Raw genomic sequence first — 26,880 nt, forward strand, 5'->3', positions numbered from 1 at the left:
CACGAGCAGACCCAGGACACGCTGGAGGGATTATATCTCCATGCTGGCCTGGGAATGCCTCGGGGTTCCCCTAGAGGAGCTGGAGGAGGTGGCCGGGGAGAGGGAGGTCTGGGTTTCCCTGCTTAGGCTGCTGCCCCCACGACCCGATTCAAATAAGCAGTGGACAATGGATGGATGGATTTTCAAATGGACACTAATGGAGCTTTTTAGACAGCAGTGATTGCAGTGCTGCCAGGTGGATATGGGAATATTTATATATCCCACTTAATGTACCTCAGAGCCTTTTACATTCACAGGCATTATAGACGTAGGCAACCATCAGATCTTTTATGCTTACTGTGTCATATCTCTGAAGTTCACAACAATTGTGACGGACCGGTACTTGGGTCTGTGTTGACAACAGTACCTCTTCAGTTTAATTTAATAAATTCATTAAAAAACTTTATAGTATCATGCGAGAGGCCAAATCTTCACATTAATATAATTACATTAAAGACATTTAAAAAAATGTAAAATAGATGCTACATAATACATTTCATAGATCAATTTTTTTATACTTTGGGCATTATGGCTTTTGTATTGCATTGTGACTGATTAAAAACAAACCAGAGCAGCCAGGCATGTTGTTGAGTTAAATGGTGTGAAGCATATGAATCTTTTTACTCTTCAGTAAATTGAGAATAACAGGAAATCTAAAGGATCAACTAGAAAAGTCTAAGCACCCATTATCAAGAACACTTCTCAAGTCAAGTTTGGGGTCTTAGAAGCCATAGCCTTTGGAACAGCTTAAGATGAACCACGATCGTGCAACATCCAGGTAGAATCACTTTAAAGTTGCAATTAACCTGCTATGTGCAACTTTAGGATGTGTATGGGAGAGCTGGAGAAGCTGGACATGAACACTGGTTAGGTTTGCCAGATGTCCCTTATATATGAGACATGTCCCATATTTTAACATTTTGTCCCCTGTCCCGTACTGACCTTTCAGGGACACCCAAATGTCCCGTATTTAGATCATTTTCAAATTTCGTAATAACAATATATTTTTACTACCTTCTTACGGTACTTAGTTGTAACTTTATAAGTAATTATACTGTCTTTTCTCAGATTCTCTTGATGAAAATAACCCAAATGTAACGAGGAAACTTGTGTTTGCTGCCTGTTTGTAACTTGTTCAGTTGCTCTGGTTGGCTGAGGACAGTGACACTCTTACCGTTTTGCTCTCCAGCCGCGCTGCTGTGCAGTTCTCTATTAGCATTGCAACATACAGTGACTGTCAACCAAGTGTGTTGTTACTACTTGCCATGGCCCACATTTTTTTCTAAGTTAAAAACTAATCCATCCATCCATCCCAAGATGCCAAAACATAAGTGTAAATTTCATGATGAATATTCCAGCGAATGGACATTTATCAAACAAGGCTGAAGCTGTTTTGAAGCAAACTGTGGTGTGTGTAATTGCACTTTCAGTAAATAATTTTCAAATGATTTTACTTTTGTTTTCCTCGTAACCCATTAAAATCCTTGCTTTATGTTTTAAACTTATGTCTCTACTTTTATATAATATATTGGTCTGGGTGTGTAGGGGGCATGTATAAATTTATATATATAGTAATATAGAGAGAGTTTCTAAGAGTGTCCCATATTTCTAATTTTCTAATCTGGCAACCCTAACACTGGTACATGTGATCTCTTTATATGCAGTGCCCTGACAAAATGATTGAAAATTATAAATGTGTAAAATCCATCACTCGGTGCTGAGCATAGATTAGTAAGTATTTAATTAGGTGTAGACCATCTCTTAAAAAAAACATAAGTGAAGGGGAACTGATACAGGCATGAGTTCTTCTGTATGTTTCTGCAAACAAAAAGTATATGTTCTGATATGAAAGGCATAATAAGACATGATCCTGTCCCTGTGTTCACTTCTAGAGACCAACAGTCGGCATGCAGTTGACAGAGGCTACGTAACCACTTTGATTAAGCTTTTTGAAGACTGGCACTATACTGACCTTGAAAATCAGTATGTCCCCTTGAGAAGATCACTCTTACACTGTCTCAGACACATTACCAACATCCGTGCAGGGAAGAAGGCACTGTTTGAAAGTGATGGCATCAGTATCCTATATCGCACCACGCAGGTGAGTGCATAGCATTTTGCTTTCTCCTGAATTCTTATAATATGGTGTGATCCATCATGCCACCCCTCCTTTTCAACATTCTTCACCTTGAATTTCTTTTGCCCGTATTTCTCATCACACCCAGCTACATTAAGTTCATTCTTCTGTGTTGCCAACACCTTTACTTGCTATTATTTCAGTTTCTGCTTTTCAATCCATTTTTCTTTGTTTTCTGTTCTGGAGATTTCTTTTATTTTGCACTTTCATGGTTTTGTTTTGTTTTGTTTCTTCTCATTCTGAAAGCCTATCCATTGAATTGCTGAACATGCCATTACAAAGTCACAAGGAACCAGAGCCTACCTTGTCTGGCACAGTCCTGGAAAAGATGTCAGTCCATTGCAAGGTGCACTCAAGACACACACACACACGCACACACACGCACACACACACGCACACACACTTAGTCATACTGTCTCATGCATACTTTTATGTGAGAAAACCAAAGTGCCTACAGAAACCTCTCACCCACATAAAGTGAGCAGGCCAGTAAATGAGCCCAGGTCTCTGATGCATGGATTACCAGACATGAAGCATGAAACGATGGGCACCACACTGGCGCTGCCTCATTGGTACAATCTCATTCTGCACTGCTTATATACAAAGCCTTCAGAATCAACAAAACAAAATATTATCCAGCACAGGGGCAGGGGGAATATCCACTTATCTGGTTTTCTGTTTCTCTTGTTTGAAATTCCTGTCTAATTTTATTTTTCTGTTTTTATTTTCTGGACTTGGTTCATCTATTGCATCGCATTCTTTAATTAATATTGTTTTTATCAGTATGCTGCTGCTGGAGTATGTGAATTTCCCCTTGGGGATTATCTATCTATCTATCTATCTATCTATCTATCTATCTATCTATCTATCTATCTATCTATCTATCTATCTATCTATCTATCTATCTATCTATCTATCTATCTATCTATCTATCTATCTATCTATCCATCCACTAATTGTTTTACTGTATGCCGTTCATTGACTCCTTACTGCACTTATTTCAAATATTATATTTATTACCCTATTGTTTTCTGTCTTATATTGGATGTTTTTCAAGATTTGTCTTAATTTTATTATACTATTACTTAATCTTTATTTTGCTGCATTCCTTTTCTTTTCTCATTTTACATATTTGCATTACAGAAACAGATCCAAAAGCAGCACTTCATATTGTTTTTTCTTACTCTCAATTCCTATTTTCTTCCATGGTAAACATTCATTTGTTCGACTGGATTCTTCTTTTGCCTCAAAGGCTATGATACATACATATGATGTCTTTAATCTTAACCTAATGTATTTCAAACATGCTTTGAAAAGAGCCAACGGTCAATGTTATTACTCGCTCGCTTATTGCTTTAGTGTTCCCTGATTCTGTAGTACATGAACGCCCAGGTCAAACTTTCATTCTTCTTTTTTCCATTTTCTATAATTATATTTTATAGCTACTGGCCTGAAGGGGCTGGAGCACAGTCACTAACTGAATGAGCTGCAGTCAACAGCAGGTAGCAAATAAATCTTTCTCAATTAACACACATATGTAATAAAAAATGGGAAAAAAAAGCAAATACATTAACGGTGAAAACCATTAAAATTGAAGTTCTGCTTCATTAAACTGACAATTTAGTCTGAAAGGCTCAAGGTATTCACTTCAAGTTATCTCTTCTTGGATGACGTATGTTTCTTTTAAAACCATTTTGCCAGCACATTTCTCTGAGATCTTGAAGGTAAAATCTTAACAGTTCATAGCAGTGTGCAAACACGCTCATTCATACAGGGACAATTTAAAGTCACCCACATATATGGTTTTGGGAACTCCGAAGGAAAATGCAAGAACTTGGAAAAAATCCAAGATGCGATATGGTAAATGTATGAACTCCACACAGACAGTCACCAGAGTGAGATCTGAACCAAGTCCTCTGGCTCTCTGAGGCTGCAGTGCAAAACATTGTATCTTCAAGTCACCCACTTTAGTAAATTTTAAATGTAAATACAGAGTGAGTCAAAATTATGTTAACATTTGAAATGTGTTATTCACAACACATACTTCATATGTGCAAGGGGATTTACAGGAATGTCTCTAACAGTTCACCATCACGGTCAACACACAAAAACCAATGAGCAACAGTAAAGCCCGGACATACATTTCACGGGGAATAGATAATACCACAGTCGGTATTCTGTCCTTCAGGTCATTGATATCATGAACTTTTCTGCTATACATGCGCTCCTTCACCACACCCCATAACCAGGAATCACAGGGTGTCAAATCAGGGGGAGTGTGGAGGCCATGGCAATGGTCCACCACGACCTGTCCATCGATCTGAAAAGATGTGGTCGAGATAAAAAATAATCCATTAGTGTTAACATAATTTTGACTCACCCTGTATAATATCAGGGTCACACATCTACTGCAGTGATTTATGTATTGTGTAAAGAGTCATGAAACAGCCTCATCATCATCAAAACCAAGTCCAATTTTAGCATTGCAGGAGGATGCAGCCTATCTCAGCAGCATTGGAAGCAAAGTACAAGGTAGTCCTGGACACAGCACCAGTCCAATGACACAAACATAGTGTGGTTGATGGAAGAAACTGCAGGTCCACAAGGTAAAATGTAGTAACGTCAACGTAGTTGCTGTTTGATTGAAACAAATGAGCAAACAAAAGGTGTGCTGAATGGTGTCAAAATGAACGAAATATCAGGGTCCTTGGTTCAGGAACCTTTATTGCTGATAAAGCCTCTTAAAGTCATGGTGGGAAGGGTGAGGCCTCCTTCCAGGAACTGCGGGATATGTAGTGGTGGGACATGAAGGGGCAGAGTAAAATGCCCTCACTGAGCATCTTCTCTGCAGTGTGGTGGAAAGATAAAAGGATAATGTTAGCGCCAGCACCCCCTCTAGACCTGGGGTGGAATTACATACCTCAGAAGAGCCCAGAGGATGATCCACTGACATGCATACAAAGTAAGGAATTAATGTACCATAACATGTCCTGCATGTTTTTATCACAGTTGGAGCACAAATAGATTAGGTGACTCGTGTTTGGTCACATAGTGAGACAGGACTAGCAACATTCAGGGCTGCACTCATCTGCTCTAATATACATTAAGTTGCAGTGCAAATATAGCTTGGTGTTCCCAAAATGCATCTATTCTTGCACCAATCTATCTTTTACAGCATGTATCTAATCGGAGTCAGTAAGAGCCAGAGCCTACCTTTGAGCAGAGCCTCAAAGAGCTTTACAAAGCAATTCATATATTATTTATATTATGAACAGCTAATTAAAGCAGCAGAGCAACATTTGATGTTCTGCTTAGCCTTTACTCACATACATTCATAACAAAACCTTTTCCCAAGTAACCTCACCATGTGCAGATCTTCCAGTGAATTACTGCTTAATTACATCACCAAAAAATACATTTATTCATTCATTATTAACCTATTTTCCCACTATAGTGTTGTAGAGAGTTGAGACCTACTTTTAATCTGCTGGAGGCAGGCCTTTGCATACGTAGGCATAAAATTTACAGTCTACCTACTAGCACACCTTTGGACTGTTTCTGGCTGGCAATGTCCTCCAAACAGAATCAACATCAACTACGAAAGAAATGACAAATATTTCACATTTTAAATTGGTTTCACTATATACATTTCTAAATATACTGTAGAATGTCCAGTACACCTAAATGAACGTTCTGGACTGAGGTGGGCAGCTAGAGAGGTCTCAACAAACCTCCGCATTGGAAGAAAGAGTAAATACAGAGAGCTAATCTCTCTCTATATAAAATATAACGTCTGTCTGTCTTTCTGTCTGTCTGTCCTCTTTTCACAAGAGAACTACTTAACGGATCTAGATCGGGTTTTTTTCAATAATTTGCTTGAACATTCCAGTTGATTTTACGACTTCTCTCATTGCGCTGTGTACGATAGTTCGCTTGTAGTACCGATTTATTTGCGTGAATCTGAGAGACACCGGGGGGGATGGGGGGAAGCGGGTGGAGCCCTCCTTACTCACGCGCCAGCCATGGGGCATTCCTTACCTCCGAACGACAGAACTACTTAACGGATTTATATCAGGTTTTTTTCTATAATTTGTTTGAACATTCCGGTTGATTTTGCGACTTCTCTCATTGCACTAAGAATCATAGTTCACTTGAAGGAGCGATATTTTTGCGCTAATCTGAGACAGATGCTGCGTTCTAAGGGGAGGAGGAAACGTGATGTCAGGAGTGGGGAGCCGGACAGGGCCCTCCTCACTGTCCTGTTTCACTACTATGTGGACGGAGCCACAGGGGAGAGCTAGTTATATATTATATGCAAAATATGATTTTGTGTATGTAGGCCATTTATTTTCATTAGGTGGTTGTGATGCCTAAGGAAATTAGTGTAGAAAAGTTGAATTTTTTGATGTCTGTATTAATGCTACTGCATGTTGGAATGAGTGTGGCTGACCTAAGGCTGTGTGCTATGCAGGTGTTGACAGATGTCAACCTTTTTCTGAAAACATCAGATATTTTGAGGTTCCTAGGCTGGAGAAGTTAATTTCCTTAACATTGAAACAGACTTTTAAGTGGTTTCTCTATTCCATATTCAACATGTAGTCTGCAGGTAAAATGAAATGGCCTATTATTTAATTTCATGTCATTTTAATTAAATCAAAAAATTAAAAAAATTTAAATAATTTTTTTTTAATTTACATTAAATAACTACTTGTGAAGAGGGCATTCGGGAGCAAAGCTACAACAAAATGCCACCTTCTGACAGAAAAATGTTTATCATGTTGTACATACTCTCTTCATGAGTAAGTATTGAATCTCAAAACGTTACCAATAAAATACTGACGTTCAATCTCTTTTTTCCCTGAATTAACAAATTGAAAACGACCTTTTCCAATGCTTCATGAATCCAGTGCAAGTGTAGTCTCAGAAATGCGTATATTTTTGAGAAAACTTGCTCCAAAACATTCATAGGCGTTTTGGTGACCAAGATTCCAACAAGTGTACTTCTGTATGACAAATATCTGTCCCCAGTCAAACCCAAGAGATTTTCGAAGATCAATAAACCTGCATTTCGGTAAAAGAGTTCAAAATGTATTAAAAACAAGAATTTGCAAATGTTGAACTTGCAATCGAAGAATAGCCGCAGACTTTTTGTTGACAATGGTTGTATCGACATGCCTATACAAATGCGTCTTTTTCACAATTAACTTGATCAAAAGCAGCCAGCATAATCGTCTCCTAGATGAGCATCTCATGCAGTGCTTATATGTCACTCTGATGTCTGATGATCACCCATTTGAACAAGCTGGCAGTGAATTGTACTGTCCAGTTCTCTCACAAGCCTGCTGCTTGGTATGTATAAGTGTAAATTTAACTGATTTGCATGATAAGCTATTCATAATCTCATACTGCATCTGTTCTCCTTTGAATTTTCAAGTATGCCTGAAGTTTGGAATTGTATAGGAGAGTAGGAAAGACCTTTGGAACTAGACAAACTATTCTTTATTTTATGTTTTGGCCTTGTGCTCTTGTTTGGGTACACTTTTTCACCTGGACGTAATTCCTTCAGATTCTTTTTGTTTCTATATAAAACAAATTTGATTTTATTTATACTGTTGTAGTTGTAGTTACAGTGATCCCTCGCTATATCGCGCTTCGCCTTTCGCGGCTTCACTCCATCGCGGATTTTATATGTAAGCATATTTAAATATATATCGCGGATTTTTCGCTGCTTCGCGGGTTTCTGCGGACAATGGGTCTTTTAATTTCTGGTACATGCTTCCTCAGTTGGTTTGCCCAGTTGATTTCATACAAGGGACGCTATTGGCAGATGGCTGAGAAGCTACCCAACTTACTTTCTCTCTCTCTCTCTCTTGCGCTGACGTAGGGGGGTGTGAGCAGGGGGGCTGTGTGCAGCTGCTTCCTGAAGGACGTGCTGCACGGAGCTTCGCATACTTAAAAGCTCAAAGGGCACGTATTGATTTTTTATCTCTCTCTCTATCTCTCTCTAACTCTCTCTCTGCTCCTGACAGAGGGGGTGTGAGCTGCCGCCTTCAACAGCTTTGTACCGGCGGTGCTTCGCATACTTAAAAGCCAAAAAGCCCTATTGATTTTTTTTTTTGACTGCTTGCTTTGCACTCCTTTGAAAAGGAAGATATGTTTGCATTCTTTTAATTGTGAGACAGAACTGTCATCTCTGTCTTGTCATGGAGCACAGTTTAAACTTTTGAAAAAGAGACAAATGTTTGTTTGCAGTGTTTGAATAACGTTCCTGTCTCTCTACAACCTCCTGTGTTTCTGTACAAATCTGTGACCCAAGCATGACATTCTAAAAATAACCATATAAACATATGGTTTCTACTTCGCGGATTTTCCTATTTCGCGGGTGGCTCTGGAACGCAACCCCCGCGATGGAGGAGGGATTACTGTAGTGCGGTTGTGTAACTGCCAATCAAACTGGCAATGGTCTGTCATTTAGTATGAACAAAAAATACCTCAATAACAGCTTGCCTTACCAAAACAAAGCAAACATACATTTGATTCTGCCAATAATACAGACAGGAAGTTCATTGAACTGAATGGAAATCTCCTGAAAGCAGATACAAGAATGTAGGCTGTGACTACTTTTTGAAAATAATTAGTACAAAGCTGTGGCCAACAACAGCATTCTGTTTATTTTGAGCGGCCCAACTCCTTATCAAGTTGAGAATCCCTTTTCTATTACCTTTGTGAGTTTTTCGACATGACAGGCTCATCAGTCATTTATTGAAATGCAGTCTCACCTTATATGGCTAGAGCTCCTATCTGCAGATTTCAGATCAGAACCAGGAAGCTCGCATTGCCATCTCTTGAACCAAAGTAAACTCTCTTCTTTTTCACAGGTCCACATTACTATATTTATTCTGATTACTTCACCATTTAACTAAATTTGGGTTTCTTGCTAACTGTTCCAATGAGATAAGTGTTTTCACCAAATTATATAATATATGGCACTGCTTCCTCAGTCCTCTGGACCCACTGTGGCTGCAGGTTTTTGTTTTTAATTGGTCTCCTAGCCCAGTTAAGTGAGCTGTTATGTCCCAGTTTCTATGTTTTGGAGTCAATGGAGAAATTACAAAACTAAGTTTGGTAAATTTTTATTAAAATGTACTGAGCACTTATAAGGGGATGTTTTTATTTTTTTTAACTTTTTAAAAATTTTCAGCCTGATTTTCATTCTGCTTTTCCAGGCATTCTGATTGTTTAATTTATTATCCACTAATTAGTGGGTCTGACGCTAAAGTTATTGCAGCCTTTCATCATTCAGTGTTGTTTACCTGGCTGTCTGTTCTATTTGTTTTAATTATTATCATTAGGATACAATGAAGGGTGCAAACTGCATAAAAAAAAATCTCAAAACAATAAGACAACAACAAAAGAGAGGTAAGCGTTTAAAGCAAAAGTAGAAATATGTCTAAATGTCTCTCTATTATAAAAGAAAATCTAGACTATTACCAAGAGATTTTTTCAAGTTGGTAGACGGGGTCCTGCCCTCCTCTAAACCATTTCTGGTTAATGGCCCACACCCACGGTCCTCTCACCTCTCAATGGTGTGAATGCTTTTGTCAGACACAGTTCCTGCGCAACCGGCTCTTATAAATTTTTACATTTTCCTCACTTTATGCTCCCAATAAAAGAAGACTTATTATGTCCAAATGTTATTTTAAAATTTGATCTCAAAGGGTTATCAACAGAAGAAATGAATACACGGGAAATCCTAGCACCGAGAAATGATGAACTCAAGTGAATTAACATGAAAATTATCGGTTACACGGCAAATTGTTTAAATGCGTATTAGTAGACTATGCTGAAACAGATTGGTGGTGATGGTGCGGAAGATGAAAACAACAACTTACAATATCCCGTAGAATATCTACAACTGTTAACACTGTCCGGTCTTCCACTGGCCGAATTACTGTTGAAAGAAGGATGTATCATAATTATATTGTGTAATTTATGTATGAGTGATGGGCTATGCAATAGGACAAGATTAGTTGTATTCAAAATTGGTTGAACAATTCTAATGTAAAATTTTAACAGAAAGACAAGAAGGTAATGTAGTACATCATCTGCGGATAACATTAGACACCAAAGGAGATCTTGATATGCCTTTAGTATTAAAACGTTTACAGGTTCCCGTTACAATAGCTTTTGCTTTGACAATTAACAAATCACATGGACAAACATTCAAAAAAGTTGGTTTATTTATTAGAGAGAAAGAAACAATATTCACTCACAGGCAGTTATACGTTGTGTTGTCGCGATTTATGTCCAAACACGGAATCAAAATTCAATGTGATATTGACTAAAAGTTAATTCCAAATATTGTTTTTATTGAAGTTTTACAGTAAAAGTGTAAGTTTAAAAAGTATTTGTGTGTTCATTTCAAAGCCAAACAGAACAAAAACATATAATACAACGAATACCTCTAACCCAACATTAAACATAATTTTCTTTTAATTTATCACGTTTTACTATATTTTAATATGGTTAATTACTTGCTGTAATGTAAAATGGTTAGTTCTATTATGCATATGTAACAATTCCCATGAAGATAACAATCTATTTAAATTGTACATCTGCTTCCCCATATACGAGCAGCAGAGCCGCAAACTGATTAGCATGTAGCGCCCTACCCCCCCGGGCTTGGTGAGCGAAGTGAGCAGGGGGCAGAGCCCCCTAATCTTATAAAGGTAAAAATCATACTGCTGTGCTTTCCTAAAGGCAGAATAAGAGTAAGGAAAAAAGACCGTCTAAATAAATGAGATCAATTATTATAACTAATTGTAAATTTGGCTCGAATAAAAACCAGCAGCCACAATGGGTCCTCAGGACCGAGTTTGGGAACCACTGATGTATGGCAAACAATTTCCAGAAGCTATTTAGGCAGCGGTCTTTCACAAAAGATCTGCGTTATCTCTCTGTTTTTATTGTGAGCTAGAACTTATTTCACTATCTACTAGTTTTATTTGACTATACTAGTTGAGATTAGTGTTAAGATCAGATGTGATCTGGCATCTGGCTCGTCACTGAAGAAATAGTATAAAACGGATTTGAAATTTACAAATGATCTACTGCTGCCATTGAAAACATGAGTGTTGGCTGTCAACTGCTGTGACAAGCTGTGAACTTTGGACAAGTCACACTGAAGAAGACCTGAAGGCTACCTTTACAGTAAGAAGACTGTGGAAGCTTGTGGGTTCGCTTCCCGGTTCCTCCCTGTGTGGATAGCGCTTTGAATACTGAGAAAAGCGCTATATAAATGTAATGAATTATTATTATTATTACATCTGCAACACTTGCAAATGTAAGAGACAAAAAGAAATTTCATGCAGAGTATATTAAATACTCCCATAATCAGTTGCTAGCACTGTGAGATCTGGGCACTTAAATAGCTTCATTTCACCCTACTGAAGGAGCTGTTTACCTGAAGATGGAGAGGGTCTTTTTCTTGAGTGGCCTTCTGGACTGAGAAATAATCTTTCTCTGTAGCTTTTGTAGTGGGGCAAAATGATGATGCAGGACAAAAGCAGGATGCTTGGGGTGCCAATTGGGCCAAAAAAGAAACCCTGTTTAATTTCAACAAAAATGAAAAGGGAATGATACATTTCAAGCTCTCCAAAATGCGTTCTTTATCAACAACAAGTTCTTCAATCAGACGTTCTTTTACTTGAAGGGAGTTCTGGGCTCGGTTTTATCATGGAAGCCGGGACACTGTCTATATACAACACCATCCTCATGGGGTGGTCTCTTTTAATATGCTGGGGCTTCTTTTGTCTCAGCACCCCCAGGGGGAGGTTCCTTGAGGCTGTGAGGAAAAGAAGGAGACATCTCTGGGTGGTATTATTTATTTTAGATGAACCAGGAAGATGACCCCCTGGCGCACATGTGTGACAGTCTGCCTAGGATAGGGGGGGTGGGGAGGGGGAGGATGGGGGTAGTTTGGTATTTTGCTATTAGTGTTTCTGCCTATTGCAAAATTCCACTGATTATCTGATTATGATCTTTACACACATTTAAGTGAATGTTTAGATTAGATTAGATCAGATCAGATCAGATTTGAATAGACTGCTTTTGATGGCAAAAAAGAAGATCAGAAACAGGAGTCAAAACAGGGAAGCTTAAAAGCTAGCAATAGTTAAAAAGTCAGAACCTTCAAAACACTTTAAAAAAACATAGGACTAGCCATTAAATAATATGAAATTAAATGGGCTGGTGCTAAGGGGAAAACACAAAGCTCAAGTAAAAGCACTAAGTGAGTTCCCCAGATTATGTCCCATGCCCCTGCCATCATGTGACCGGTCTCCTTGATAATATCTTAGTTTTACCTTATATATCTCAATTTTGATTTTAATATTAATTAAACTATTGGCTTTTCAGCCAAATTATAGTTGCATTTGTCACAGGAAACAAACAGATTCTCATGAAGCTGAAAAGAAAACTGTTAATAATTACAGATAAGTGAGTCATTTGCTAAGTACAGATGTCTGAAATGTAGATAGAAACATGCTGAGAATTAAAAATGCCGCCTAGGAAATTATATCAGCAAGTTAAATGTTACACTACGACTATCAGCTATCAGTAGAAATAACTAATTTAGCCAGGAGACTTAACAACTTATACACACACATAGTCGTGACTGTGAGTTATATCACTATAGGAAAACAAACATCTTTTGCAGTAATGAGTCATTCATATTTATATTCATACAGTATGATACATTTTTCTGTAGACTTGACTTCATGCAGTTTTTGGGGGCTAGGGGTCAAGAGTGTTTTCTGGATTTGTTATTATTGCTCACACCTGAAATAAATGGCAAAAAAATACTTCATTGTACAGAAGATATGTCACATGTTAGGAGATGCGACATATATGACATTGTATCCAGACCAAACACAAATGGTAGATAATTACAGTCATAACGTAAATGCTACCTTGCATGTATGATTCATAACTGCAAATCATGAGCATTAATCAGTTTTCTCTAATTCTGTACCTTCAACCTCAAAAAACGGCTGTATTTCTTACCTACACTGTTTGAATTTCTGTGCCTTGGTTAACTCCCACAGCAAGTTGTTAATCCTAAATTCTCTGCTCTGATTATGCAGTTCTTCATGGTATTTTAAGAATAATGCAGCCCACTTCTCCACATAGAAGACAAATGTTTCACAATGCTCACCTCAGAGGTTTTTATTTTTCAGGCCTAGTCTCCAACTCTGAATATAACCCTCATTTTATGTTACTTTGCTCTCTAGACAGTTCCACGTCATGTTCTCATCTTCTTTAATAGACAATAAGGGGTAAGAATCTGCTCAGAACTCCGCCTTACCTCTTATTTCATGTTCTGTCATTTGACTTTGATCAAGTGGCATAACTAGAATTTCATAGGTACTAGTACAAAAAAAAATTGCTTTTAAAAATGAACACCATCATTGAGATACATCAAGTTTATAAGCTACATATAAGGTCAGTGGTCATTGTTGAGAAAAACACTCCATAAATAAAGAATAGTCTTGAGCCACGATTACAAATGAACTTCACAATGGATGTCCTTTTATTACATTGAAAGAATGCAATATGGCAAAAGAATCCTAACAGAACAGCTTTCGTTATCAGGTTCTTTTAAGTATAATAGCTAGTATAATTTCAGTTACGCCAATCAGCAAACAGGTACATTCTAGTAACATCCCTGCGCCATTACGTGAAAATACCAAAACAGTTAATCATTAAACGTCTCAGGTAAATATCTGATTCATAGGAATATGACTTATTATATACTAGCTGCTCCGCCTACGTAGTAGTGAAACGGCAAACTTTAAAAATCAATAAAAAAACTAAAAAAAAATGTAATTCTGGCCAAGCGGAAGGTAGGTACACTCCAACGTCAAACGTTGGCACTGCATCTGATCGTGTTCAGCTCTGATGGGAGAGCGTACCCCGCAGGGGGAGAAAAGCATGTGGCCATGATATTTCTGGCAATCAGCAGGTACCCTCTACAACACACGTAGGTCTGAACTCTCTTTCGAAAACGTCAAATGTTACTCCTTAACAATGTGTGGATGATAATGACTGTTGAGCAAACAGGTATTGCTAACTAAGCAGAGGCAAGGTATGCTTCAACACATGGTGAGAGTTATACCGACTCGAACAGAGGCTGGCGCCATGAGTGAGGAGGGCCCCACCCTCCTTCCTTCGGCCAGCAGCATCTCTCTCATATTCGCGCAAATAAATCAGTGCCGCAAGCGAACTATGATATTTAGCGCGATGAGAGAGGTCGCAAAATCATCTGGAATGTTCAAGCAAATTATAGAAAAAAACCCGATCTAAATCCGTTAAGTCTTGTGAAAGATAACATACATACAGAAAGACAGACATACATACAGACTTACAGACAGACATGTCTGTATGTCTATCCACTTTTCACGATAGATAGATAGATAGATAGATAGATAGATAGATAGATAGATAGATAGATAGATAGATAGATAGATAGATAGATAGATAGATAGATAGATAGATAGATAGATAGACTGTTATTAGAAGACACAATATAAAGTTAAAATGTTATGATCCAGTCTATATTTACAAATGTTCTAGCGCAAATGAAGACAGAATGTCATGCGGTCTCAAGCACACCTTCCCTTACAGTATAATTAAGCTTTATGGACTTGCAGAAACGAGAATGCTGTTAACCTTTTCATTCTGATGCCAACTAGGTATGCAAGTTAACAGCATATTAAACCATAATCATGCAGTCACCATGGGTCACCCAACCTCATTGGTCCTGGTTCAAAAGACCCACCTTTATTCCCTGTAGTTGCGCCACTGCTTCAGTCACAACACTCTGTATTTTACCTCGCCCATTTTCTTGAGCTGTTCTGTAAATTTCATTATTAAGCAGGCAAGGGAAAATCTGTCTTTCAGTACTTTTCTGATTGTTGCACATTTCTTCATATTTTATTATCACTGCTTTGTTCATTCATTTCTCAGTATTTTCGAAAATCTGCTTCTTTTGGATTTTTTTACTCTGCATTATGGTTGTGGATACTTTGTGCTTTTCATGTCTGTGATAAGACCTCATGCGTGTATTTGACTTTGCTTCCCTTAACAGAAAACACAAAACTATGCAGAATCTACACTCCTGAATCCTTCTTCCACTTTTATGATACATAGCTCATTGTCGTGTTCAGCTTTGCCGGGTTTCTGGCCTCATGGGTAACTTTCTGTTAATTGGCCTATTGGTTCTGAGTACATAAAGGATTTTGTATTATTCCTTGGACACCATTGAGCTGGTGTATTAATGATAGAATACCATAAAAAGCTGATTGTATGGATTTACACTACCTTTAGGAATTCTTAAACAATACCATATTCCTCTGGATGAACAACAGTGCTCTATAGCTAATGTAAACTCTCTGGTAAATCGAGCTATGGCATGTATGAAGTAAATTGTTTCTTCAGTCTCCAGGAAGATTGATCAATCTATTACCCACAGTTGCAGCAGCAGTCCCTGGATGTGATGGTTGTGGCCCTATTCATTTTCTTCCTCTGTATGTAGATGTATTTTCTACTCCAGCTTTGAAGAACAGTCATCATTTTCTTTCTTTTAATAGCAAAGAACTCAAACACCTAACAATCAATTAGTCCACCATAATTTGTTAATTTTTGGGATTTGAGTTCTTTACACAGGTAATTACTAAACTATTGACAACACCAATCATCTCTTTTCTGGCAATTTATATGAAGATGGCTGCATTAGTTTTAGCTCATTGTTACACCTACCACACAACGAAACAACTCCAGGTTGGCAACCCCCCAGGCAGACATGCGGTCCAGTTCCACCATCCAGAAATGACCATCTATCTGCTGCAGCCAGGTGTTACATGGATGTCCCCTTGACCTGGTCCAGCTGTTCAAAAATGAAAATCCTGCGAGCTGGATCATCCACGGGGAATCGCGCTACTTGGCCATAGTGCCGTAGCTAACACTCCCTTACAATGCAGGTAATGTGCCTCATTCAGGACTCCATAAGCAACTCCCTCTGGGACACAAAGTCAAACAAGTGGTACCCAAGGATTCTCCGAACAGACTCAGTACCAAAGGAGTCCAGTCTTCATCTCAGGTCACTGAACAACGTCCATGTCTCGCAACCACATAGCAAAACAGGAAGCACCAGGACTCTAAAGACTTGGACCTTCGTCCTTTTCCAAAGATATGAGGAGCACCACACACTTCCTTCCAGCGACCTCATAGCCTGCCATGCTCTCCTAATCTGTCTACAGACTTCATAGGAAGAGTCACCAGAGACATGAATGTCACTGCTGAGGTAAGTAAAACTCTCAACGCAGTCACACTCTGTGCAGAGAGACACACTGCTGATGGCGTGCCCAAGAGGTCATTAAAGGCCTGGATCTTCGTTATTGATCCAGGTTATCCAGGACACTTGCAAGCCCAGACACTCAGACTCCTAGCCCAGCCTCTCAACAGTCCTGATCAGAGCCTCCATTGACTGCATGAAGATCACAGCATCGTCGGCAAATCAAGATCAGTGAATCTTTTTCACCAAAGATGCCCCATAGCCGCTGGACCCTAAGACTCTACCCAACAACCAGTCCATGTAAGCAATGAACAAGGCAGAAGTAAGAGCACACCCCGCCAAACCCCAGAATCAACTAGAAAAAACACAGAGGTTCTGCCTCCAATATGCACAGCAAACACAGTACCAGTAAAGGACAGCTATGACATCCAGCAACTTCGGGGGTATCCCGCGAGTCTCAGGATGTCCCATAGGGCAGCTTGATCAACTGAGTTCAAAGCTTTATGAAAATCAACAAAGGCACAAAGAGCAGTATTACACCCAGTAGTTGCTGTAATGCAGGCGATCATCCTTCCCTTTCCAGACAGGACCAACAAGTCCTGTTTAACAGTCAGTTTGGATGATGACTATGTCCCAAATGGAAGCAAAGATTGCTTGCAATGCCAGAAGGACAGCCTTACCACTAGCCTGGAAAAGTTCAACTCAGATATCACAGATCCCTGCAGCCTTCCCTAACCTCAGCTGGTTTATTACCTCTGCAATCTCAGTGAGATTGATGGTTCACAGCTAATGGGAAGATCAGCCACAAGAACCAGAGCTGTCCAACATCCTAGCCAGAGGATCAACTTTAAACATCTGCTCAAACGAGCCAGCCCAGTGGGTCACAACTGCAGTGTCATCTGTAAGGACTGTTCCATCACCCGCCCTGACTGCAACTCTACAAGGAACAGATATGGATGTGCATAATGCTTCAATTCCTCTGCAAGCAGGACATGTGTCACTAGACCATAGATTGTGTGTCACTTGCTCACAGATTCCTCTAACAAACACTTCCTTATCTATCCTCAGAGCCCTTGCAGTCGTACTTCTCAGTTCCTGGAAGAGACCAAAGATACCATCAAGCCATGTGCTAAGACTCCTCAATAATATCCAGGGCGTCCTATGAGAATAAATACCTCCTTCTGGGAACACCGACAACACCAGCACACCTCTCAGCAACCTTCAGGGTCTTGTCATAGAAGGTCTCCAACATCACATTAGGACCGGCAATTGCACTTATGTCTACAAGTTCCTCACATAAACCATGAGCTACTGGACCTAAGCTGGATCTTAAGTGTAGCAACAAGTCTGTGGTCAGAATTCACAAACTAAGCACTTCTGTTGACTCTGCAGTTCTGTGGGGGCCTCCAGCATCTGCCCACAAGGATGTGATCGATCTCCTTCACTGCACCACCAGTATTAGAGTACTAAATCCAACAATGCAGTTCAGGATGGTGGAATCAGAAAAGGTTTAGGTCAGAGTTTATGATTAGATCTAAATGCTTTACCTTCATTTAGACTTTTAATGCTACGGGATCAAATTTATTTCTAATATCCTCATTATTTCCTTTTTTGCCAGCCACAAAGATTTTATTTTTTTAGCCTGAGAAAGTTACTACTGATTCATTCAGAAACACAAGTAAGACATAGGATCAGAATAGCATCAGGGTCAACAGGTACTAAAGACAAGTAAAGCTGCATAGACAGTAAATCTCTCACTACTATTTTTTTAAGAAGAAAAACAGCTAATTAAACGACAAGGTCAATTAAAGGAAATGTCACTCACTGATTGTAAAACTGACTGAAACAAAAACCTGCAACCACAAGAGTCCCCCAGGACTGGGATTGGAAACCACTGAAGTAAATCAATCACCCGCCAACTCCACCATCTGTGAAACCTGTTAATCTCCTAATACAAAACTGTGGATCATCAGTGTTGATAAGTCTGGTGATGGTTCATATTAACACGTCAGGGTGGCGATATGGAAATATACAAGAAATGGAGGTAATGAGCTCAGAAAAACAATTAAAGTTTTTAAAATGTACTGCAATAAGCTGGAAGCTGAATACAGCAGCACTGGTGATACACTTAAATGTGTCAGGTCATATAGATGCATATGAACTATGAATTAATATTAATTCAATAGCATCAATATTCTTGTCATTGAACTTAATGGTTTCAATACACAGTTTGATTATGACAACAAAAATCCGGCCAAATGCAAAAAACAGTATATCTGGATTTTACAAATGTTGCAATAGCAATTCCAGTCACTCTGAAATTTCACCATCTAGTAGACAATATGACAGCACCAGCCTCTATACATGAACATTAAAAAAAAGTTACCTTAATAATAATACAGTTTACAGTATTTAATTCAAAATGTAAAGGATGCTTTTAAGCTCTTAAGGAGGTCCATAAGTACTGTACATATATAAACCCTTCACATATGTTTTTTAGGAAGTCACTGCGCACTGGGGAAATTCCAAAGGATTGGAAAATGGCCAATATTATCGCATTATATAAAAAGGGTGATCGGGCAGATCCAACGACTATAGGCCAGTAAGCATAGTGTGCATCACAGGACAATTAATGGAAAGAATTATTAAGGAAGAGCAGTTTTACTGAACAGTCAGCTTGGGTTCAGAAGAGGAAGGCTGAGTTTTACTGACATGCTGGAATTCTATGAATATGAAACAAAAGGATACGATCAAAGAGGAGCTTATGATATTATTTAACTTGACTTTCAGAAAGCATTTGATAAGGTGCCACATGAGAGGTTGGGCATCAAACTAAAAGAAGTGGGAGTTCAGGGTGATGTTTTTAGATGGGTGCAGAATTGGCTCAGACATAGGAAGCAGAGGGTGATGGTGCGAGGAACCTCATCAGAACTGGCCGATGTTAAGAGTGGAGTTCTACAGGGGTCCGTGCTGGGGTCACTGCTGTTTTTAATATATATAAATGATCTGGATAGGAATATAAGTAACAATCTGGTTAAGTTTACTGATGATATCAAGATAGGTGTTTTGGCAGATCATTTGGAATCCATTAAATCATTACAGAAGGACTTGGACAGCATACAGGCTTGGGCAGATTTGTGGCAGATGAAATTTAATGTCAGCAAACATAAAGAATCACACATAGGAAGTAGAAATGTTATGTTTGAGTACACAATGGGAGGTCTGAAATTTGAAAGTACACTTAATGAGAAGGATTTTGGAGTCATAGTGGACTCTACGTTATCAACTGCAAGACAGTGTTCTTCAGAAGCCATTAAGACGCCTAACAGAATGTGAGATTATATAGCATGATGTGTGGATTACAAGTCTAAGGAGGTGATGCTCAGGCTTTATAATACACTGGTGAGGCCTCATCTGGAGTACTGTGTGCAGTTTTGGTCTCCAGGCTACAAAAAAGACATAGCAGTGCTAGAAAAGGTCCAGAGAAGTGCAACTAGACTGATTCCAGGGTTACAGGGGATAAGTTATAAAGAAAGATTGAAAGAGCTGAACCTTTACAGTTTAATCAAAAGAAGATTAAGAGGAGACGTGACTGAAGTGTTTAAAATTATGAATTGAATTAGTCCAGTGGATTGAGACTGTTGTTTTAAAGTGAGTTCATCAAGAACACGGGGACTCATTTGGAAACTTGTTAAGGGTAAATTTCACACAAACATTAGGAAGTTTTTCTTTACATGGAGATCCATAGATACTAATATAATAAGCTACCAAGTAGTGTGGTAGACAGTAAGACTTTAGGAACTTTCAAAATTCGACTTGATGTTATTTTGGAAGTATTTAGTGGAAAGGATGGGCCCAATGGCCAGCTCTTGTCTAGATTGTTCAAATTTAATTTACCTAATCAGTAAATTACTGATGGGTCAAAACCACAAAAAAAAAATTAAAGAATGAGGCCTTCCATATAATATTATCTAGAGTGTCTCATAGTTTAACTTACCAGTGGACAGTGGCAGTGCAGCGATTAATATACAGGCATGGTTGTGGCAGAATTTTTTTAAGTCCATAGAGAATTAATTCTTGATTCCTCTGCCACTTGCTTCATCATCTGTTTAATAAGATATATTACCTACATTATAGGGCAATTGCACTGATGTCATTACATCACACCACATGGCTCGACAGTACGCTACAGTTGCAAGATGCCCCAAAGTAATGAAATATTAAAAAAAACAATGCAGTAACATATAAGACAGAACAAAACATTATGCTATAAATTCTTAACACATTCCTGAGAGCGGAGGAACAGCTGCTGAATGTGTAACAGCAGACCACAGAGCATATAAAACTGACTGATGCTCGGTGCCAGTACTGTAAACTTTATAGCAGACAGTACTGGTAAAGCAGAATCGAAGCCCTCAGCAGACACTCTTGATTTACTAGTCAGTCTAGATCCTCTACTTTCATGTGTTTATGAGGTTTAGTTTGTGAAGCTGCAGGTACATGAGGTTTCTCTGCTACTTTTCATGTTTGATTGAGGCGTTCAACAATGCACAGTCCAACAATTACAGTTGTACCAGCACACTTCACTGGGATGAGACCCAGTTCTTGGCTGGCTTTCAATCACTAGACAATTGCCAGGAAGACGTTAAAACTGTTGTTGGAAAACTTGAAATCTGACTTCCTCTGCTCAAGCTGCTTCTACAGTAAAACATAACGGAAGAAAGAAACACAGAAGACAAAACACGGCACCTTCTCAATTACACTTTACAGCTTTTTATTCATGTATTTAGAAAAAATAATTGTTTTTCCTATCCCGCAATGATATTATGTTTAAATACTGGTTTTCAAAGCAGAATTACATGAGTTGAGTTTCTTATACGATTCATAATACTCTCTGTATCGAAGTCCATCAAGTTTCATAAATCAATAATATATGACATTATATGACTGTGATGTACAAGCAGTTTAGCACTACCTTACGTTTTCAGATAGTTGCAAGAGTGATGCATAAGCTCAGGGCAATCATATTGATTTTCTCAGTGAGCTGCAAATCAAAGCAGGAGGAAAAATTACCATTTTATTATTGCACTTTTTCACTCTGCCATTTAATAATCCATAACTTTCTCATCTTAATTAAAACATATTTGTTAAAGGAGTTTTCCTCTGTCGAACTGCAAAGCTTTCCTGTCTGGAAGCATTTTTTATGATGCTGGCAAGAATTTGACTCCTTCAGGACTCTTTTTAATAAGACAATGCAAAAGACACTCTTGCTTCTTGTCTGTCAGACTAACTTGGATCATTAGGTACTAATTATTATGCCTGCCTTATGTTAAACGCTGAGAATTAAGCAAAATATTACTTCTTCATTATTCTACTTTTTTGTTTCATTGTTTCAGTTCTTTATTTTGGTATAACACATCTTTCCCAGCAATACGTTTCCAGCATTTTATAAACAATGGCACACTATTTACCTACACTTGTCAGCATAAAGTCCCTTTCTAGCTAAGTCTATAAAAATTAAAGTATGAATAACAAGAAGTAAATATAAATAAGGAGTTGGAAAAGTAATATTATAAACAACAAAGCAGAAGCAGAAGACACATTTACCTCCCAATACAATTGATCAAAATATAATGGAAGTACTTCAGAGAACAAACAAAACAAATGAAACACAATTCACTTCCACATGCTATATATTGTATAGTTCTGATTTTTAGTTCGGATGGTTCAATTGCATATACGATGCACATTTGCTAGGGGATACAGATTCTAACTTTGAAAAAATCTAGAAGGCAGCAGTCTCTTATACACTGCAAAGAAACTCAGAATCTCTTAGCAATTAAAAGAAATAAAGAGTTGTCTGAATATCCAGCTTCTTTTTTGGAATCCTTCCAAAATGCTTCCTTCTACAAAACCCTGACATATTGATTTATATTACACAAATTGGTAGCCTTGATAACGCTGCAAATTCTGACTTTTTCTGTTTCTCTCCTCCATCACTATATTTTTCTTATCAACCATACATCATCATGGGATCTCATCCATAAGTCCAAAATAAGTGGGGCAGTTCATGTTACCTTTACACAAAAAAAACCAAAAAACTTACACTTCTCTAAAAAAGTATCAGTGAATTAATATAATGGAAGCATACAGCAAGAACTGCAAAATAAAATATGTCAATGCTAGAAAAAAACGCAGATATCCGGTCCTCCCAAGATTGAGGTTCCAGCCCCAGTACTGTGTGAGTGCCAGCAGGTTGATTTATGACAGGCAGCATACAACGGAGCTGTCACTCTCCTACTCCCTATCACATAATCAACTTCTGCAATTTGCTTCACGCTCGGCAGCCGTGTCACCTTCTTGACCATTTTGCCAACGGAAAGTCTCCCATAGGAAAGAAGCAAACGCCAATAACTTTGTAGAGAATGGAGCTGTCAATCTTCTTCTTATCGGCTTCTGTATGTTACTTCAATGTCACCAGATGTCGCGACTGTTCCTTCCTTTCAGATACAGTGCTTGGCCATGCTTCCTCATGTCCGTTTGCTGTGACGAGGATCTGAAGCCCAGTTACATGGCCGAGAAAGCTTGCAACTCCAATTTGTAGGTCGTGTTACATGTATTATGTCATAATCTCTCAATTAAGACCAAGATCAAGGTTCAAGAGCCAGTGTTTCACATGTTTTGTGTGAAAAACATACAACCCTTAGCATTTAATATATAGATAGATTAAAGTGGTAGTAATACACCACCGTTCTTGGGACAACCCAGACATATTCACTACATGTAAAACATCAGCAAAGGCTCCTGTGTCACTTCCTCACTATCATTTTTACTTTGCAAGACCCACTTTGTATCATTTTTGACAAATTCAACCACATGGGATTGGATTTTGATAAAAACTGGCTATCTATTTTAGAGGGATGGTGACTCTTTTCCAGAACAGGTCATCAGAAAAATTTACTTGCTTTACATCTGGCTTCAGAACTCACCACTCTACTCAAAACATATGTCTCTAAACATGTACTTGAGAATTGAGGACACTAATCCAAAATAATATTCCAAATATATTCCAAAATTGGTAAAAATGTAATATTTGAGGGTTAAACATTTTCTCAGATTGATGTAGTAGCCTATGACTAATGTCAAAATGGTTTTCCTAGTCTTCATCCATGGAAGAGGCCCCATGAGGTCAATTTTCCTCACATTGATTTGCTGTCATTTAATTGTAAACATCTGGATGGTTTAACACGTGGGCTCTTGAGTTGCTAACACACATTGTAGGCTTGGATGTCCCTCCCACATGGAAGATCACCAGGTGACCTCAGAGATCTGCCTCAGAATTTCCTTATGGCTTATTTGACCTCTAAAAACAAATATAGTGGTAATATGTGAGGAATTCAAGGACACTGGTTATTTATCTTTGTGTTGTGTGGTAGATTGTGATGCACTAGTAGGATTACTTCTGAATCTGAAGGCTTCATTTGGTCTTATTAAATGTCAATTCAGGATTCACAAGCCTTATACTGAAATATGCAATACTAAGAGATATATTGGTACCCATGTAAGCCAAAAAAGTGATTTTATTTTAGTATTTACATTGCATGGGGATAAAACAGTTTATTGATACTTTGTAAGTGTTACTAAGACAAAAAGGAGCCTTTATTAATGTCTATGTATGTGACTAATAGATCCATTATAGGTAGTATCTAAACTAAAGTGTTACCAGGACACTTAAGTTGATATTTCCAGCTTCCAAGCATATGTGTGTGACAGCAGAACAGCCCATGGATTGAAGTTAGACAGCTAGAAACATACATGAATGGTCAGACAGACATATAGTTTTCTGACCGTCTGCTGCATAGAATAATGCATAGAAACCTTAAAAAATGTAACTTAGATTTTTAAGCAGAACATCATAAGTTCTTCTTTTTCCCTTTTTTGCATTATTATCACCTTTTTTCACTATTTTGTGTGAACTGTTTGCTTTAAATTTCACTAAAATCCTTAAAAACAAAGACACTTGGACTGTGGAGTACTTTTTGCACAACAAGTCATGCTAGTGCCGGAATATCTATTTGATAGCTGCATTTGAACTATTTTGAACTACTTGGAAACTTTGGCCAGGTGCAGATACAGACAAAATAAAGTGATCAAGATCACTTTGAAGTACTTTAATGCTCCTGTAGCAAGGTCTAGTTGCACCAGTGTCATCTCTGATCTTCATACACACAGGACCTGATGACATTTTGGAAATGTCCTGCATGCTAAGAGACTGTTTTAACCACAAGCATAGTGCAACATCCACATATACTTCTCTAAAGGCTTTTTCAACATTAGACATCATTGCCAACATTGCCACCTCCTTTTCCTGTATTCTACTTTGAAGGTGCAAGTGTAGTGGACACTTTGTTAAATGGGAAGATGCACTTAGCTTATTGTAAACCCAGGTCAGAGCTTTATGGTCTGTGTATACCTCAAATATAAAACAGATTTTAGCTAGCTGATCACTTATAAACATTCCAAGTTGGTTAAACAGAACTGTTATGCAAAATGAAGAATGTGTTGTGCTAGATACAAAATAACAAAAATTGGTCTGAAAACCCACACCGCAGATGACCACAGCATGTCTTCTTTTCCAAAACTTGCCTCCCTCCTCCTTCCCAAAACAATTGTCTCATGTTTCCCACTGGCATATTTCTATTTTTATTGAACTGTATACTATTTTAGTAGTCCTTGGAATTAATCTAACCTCTCCCCACCTTTGCTGCCTGTCCACTGCCTTCACCATCCCTCAACACTCCAGCCAAGAAAGGTTTGATAGCATGAAGCACTCGAAGTCTGATCTGCTTGGTTATATTTAAGCCTTGCAGCAGGCAAAACCCCTAATGATCTGTGTTAGTTCTTCAATGGAAGACTGAAGCTTGTCTTCGTTTCCAGATTTGCAATCAATGGGAAGGATGGCATCTAAAAACCCAGTCATTTATCTTTATTCTATAGACTTTTCCTCTCGTTTGCACAGGAAGCTACAACAAAGAGGCACTAATAATCCCCATCAGCTCTCCATTACCGACAGGGCTTGATGGTTTTGTTGCATCCCGTGGCTTCAGAAAGTGGGTAACATTATTATTTATGTACGGTAACAGATGGTCCTAAAGTAGGTAAACATGCATGTGTCTGTCTTAAAATCCTTGAGTGATCCATACTTCAGTGTCCTACCTTCTTTGGATTGTCTTTCTACTCATAATCATGAATGATGAGGAGAATTTCATTGCACTTAACAAAAACTATTTCCAGATGAAGTCTATACAAAATATGCACAAAGGCAGAAGAGTTTACTACCAGTTATGGGAGGTTCATATTGAGAAGATTAAGAGGTGACATGATTGAAGTGTTTAAAATTATGAAGGGAATTGGTACAGTGAATCAAGACTGTTATTTTAAAATGAGTTCATCAAGTACACGGGGACACAGTTGGAAACTAGTCAAGGTTAAATTTCGCACAAATATTAGGAAGTTTTTCTTTACACAAAGAATGATAGACACTTGGAAGAGTGTGGCAGACAGTAAGACTTTAGGGACTTTCAAAACTCGACTTGATGTTTTTTTGGAAGAAATAAGGGGATAGGGCTGGAGAGCTTTGTTGGGCTGAATGGCCTGTTCTCATCTAGAGTGTTCTAATGTTCAAAAAAGTAGGGATGAGCAAAACAGTCAAGTTTTGTTTTGTAAAGGAAGGAATTATTTCTCCCTAAGGCCTTGTTAGTGAATAATGCAGTTAATCCATAGCACAACAGTAAATTACTGTGAAGGAGCTGTAAAAATGTGGCATGTTGCATATTTTCACCACTAAAGAGCAAAACACACCATGCTGCATATTGCGTTTTTTCCAGCGGAGAATGCATTACACTTTTTACCTAATAATCACCCTTTTCTGTTTCTTGATTCCTGCAGATGAGGTGGAGGAGGAGGAATGTACCAAGAATCATTTCTGTCTTTGATGCACCTTTAGGATTGCTATCACTGAGATTGTGATCGTAATTGGCAAAGCAGGTATCTCACTGCCAGATCACCACAACAAACATCTTACAGCTCAACAAAATATTTACATGTCACAATAAATGACTCCAATGAACTTTTTTTTTTCACTGGACAGCTTTATTTAAACAATAAATGACAGTCAAGCACATGCAGAATTAGCACCTGAAGCACTCCCAGACAGGAATTAAACAGGGTTCTTCATGTGTTAATGGAAATTCCACAGTTTCACAAATTCTTTTGCGAAGCAAAACTCTAGTTATGCTGTGAATTCATTACTATGAAGAATTAAATAAAATAAGAAGGCATTGCTCTCTCA

At 38.3% G+C, this 26,880-nt stretch overlaps 1 protein-coding gene across 2 annotated transcripts in view; it reads left to right on the plus strand.

The window, feature by feature from the left end:
- Positions 1–26,880, plus strand: part of LOC114668153 (cytosolic carboxypeptidase 4) — an 890,538-nt gene that overhangs the window by 310,774 nt on the left and 552,884 nt on the right. For both annotated transcript variants that reach the window (XM_051920839.1, XM_051920840.1), the window contains one exon: positions 1,932–2,140. In XM_051920839.1, coding sequence (XP_051776799.1) covers positions 1,932–2,140 — 209 coding nt within the window. The remainder of the gene's footprint in view (positions 1–1,931; positions 2,141–26,880) is intronic.

Source organism: Erpetoichthys calabaricus, chromosome 17, assembly GCF_900747795.2.
Source record: "Erpetoichthys calabaricus chromosome 17, fErpCal1.3, whole genome shotgun sequence".
Classification (NCBI taxonomy): domain Eukaryota; kingdom Metazoa; phylum Chordata; class Cladistia; order Polypteriformes; family Polypteridae; genus Erpetoichthys; species Erpetoichthys calabaricus.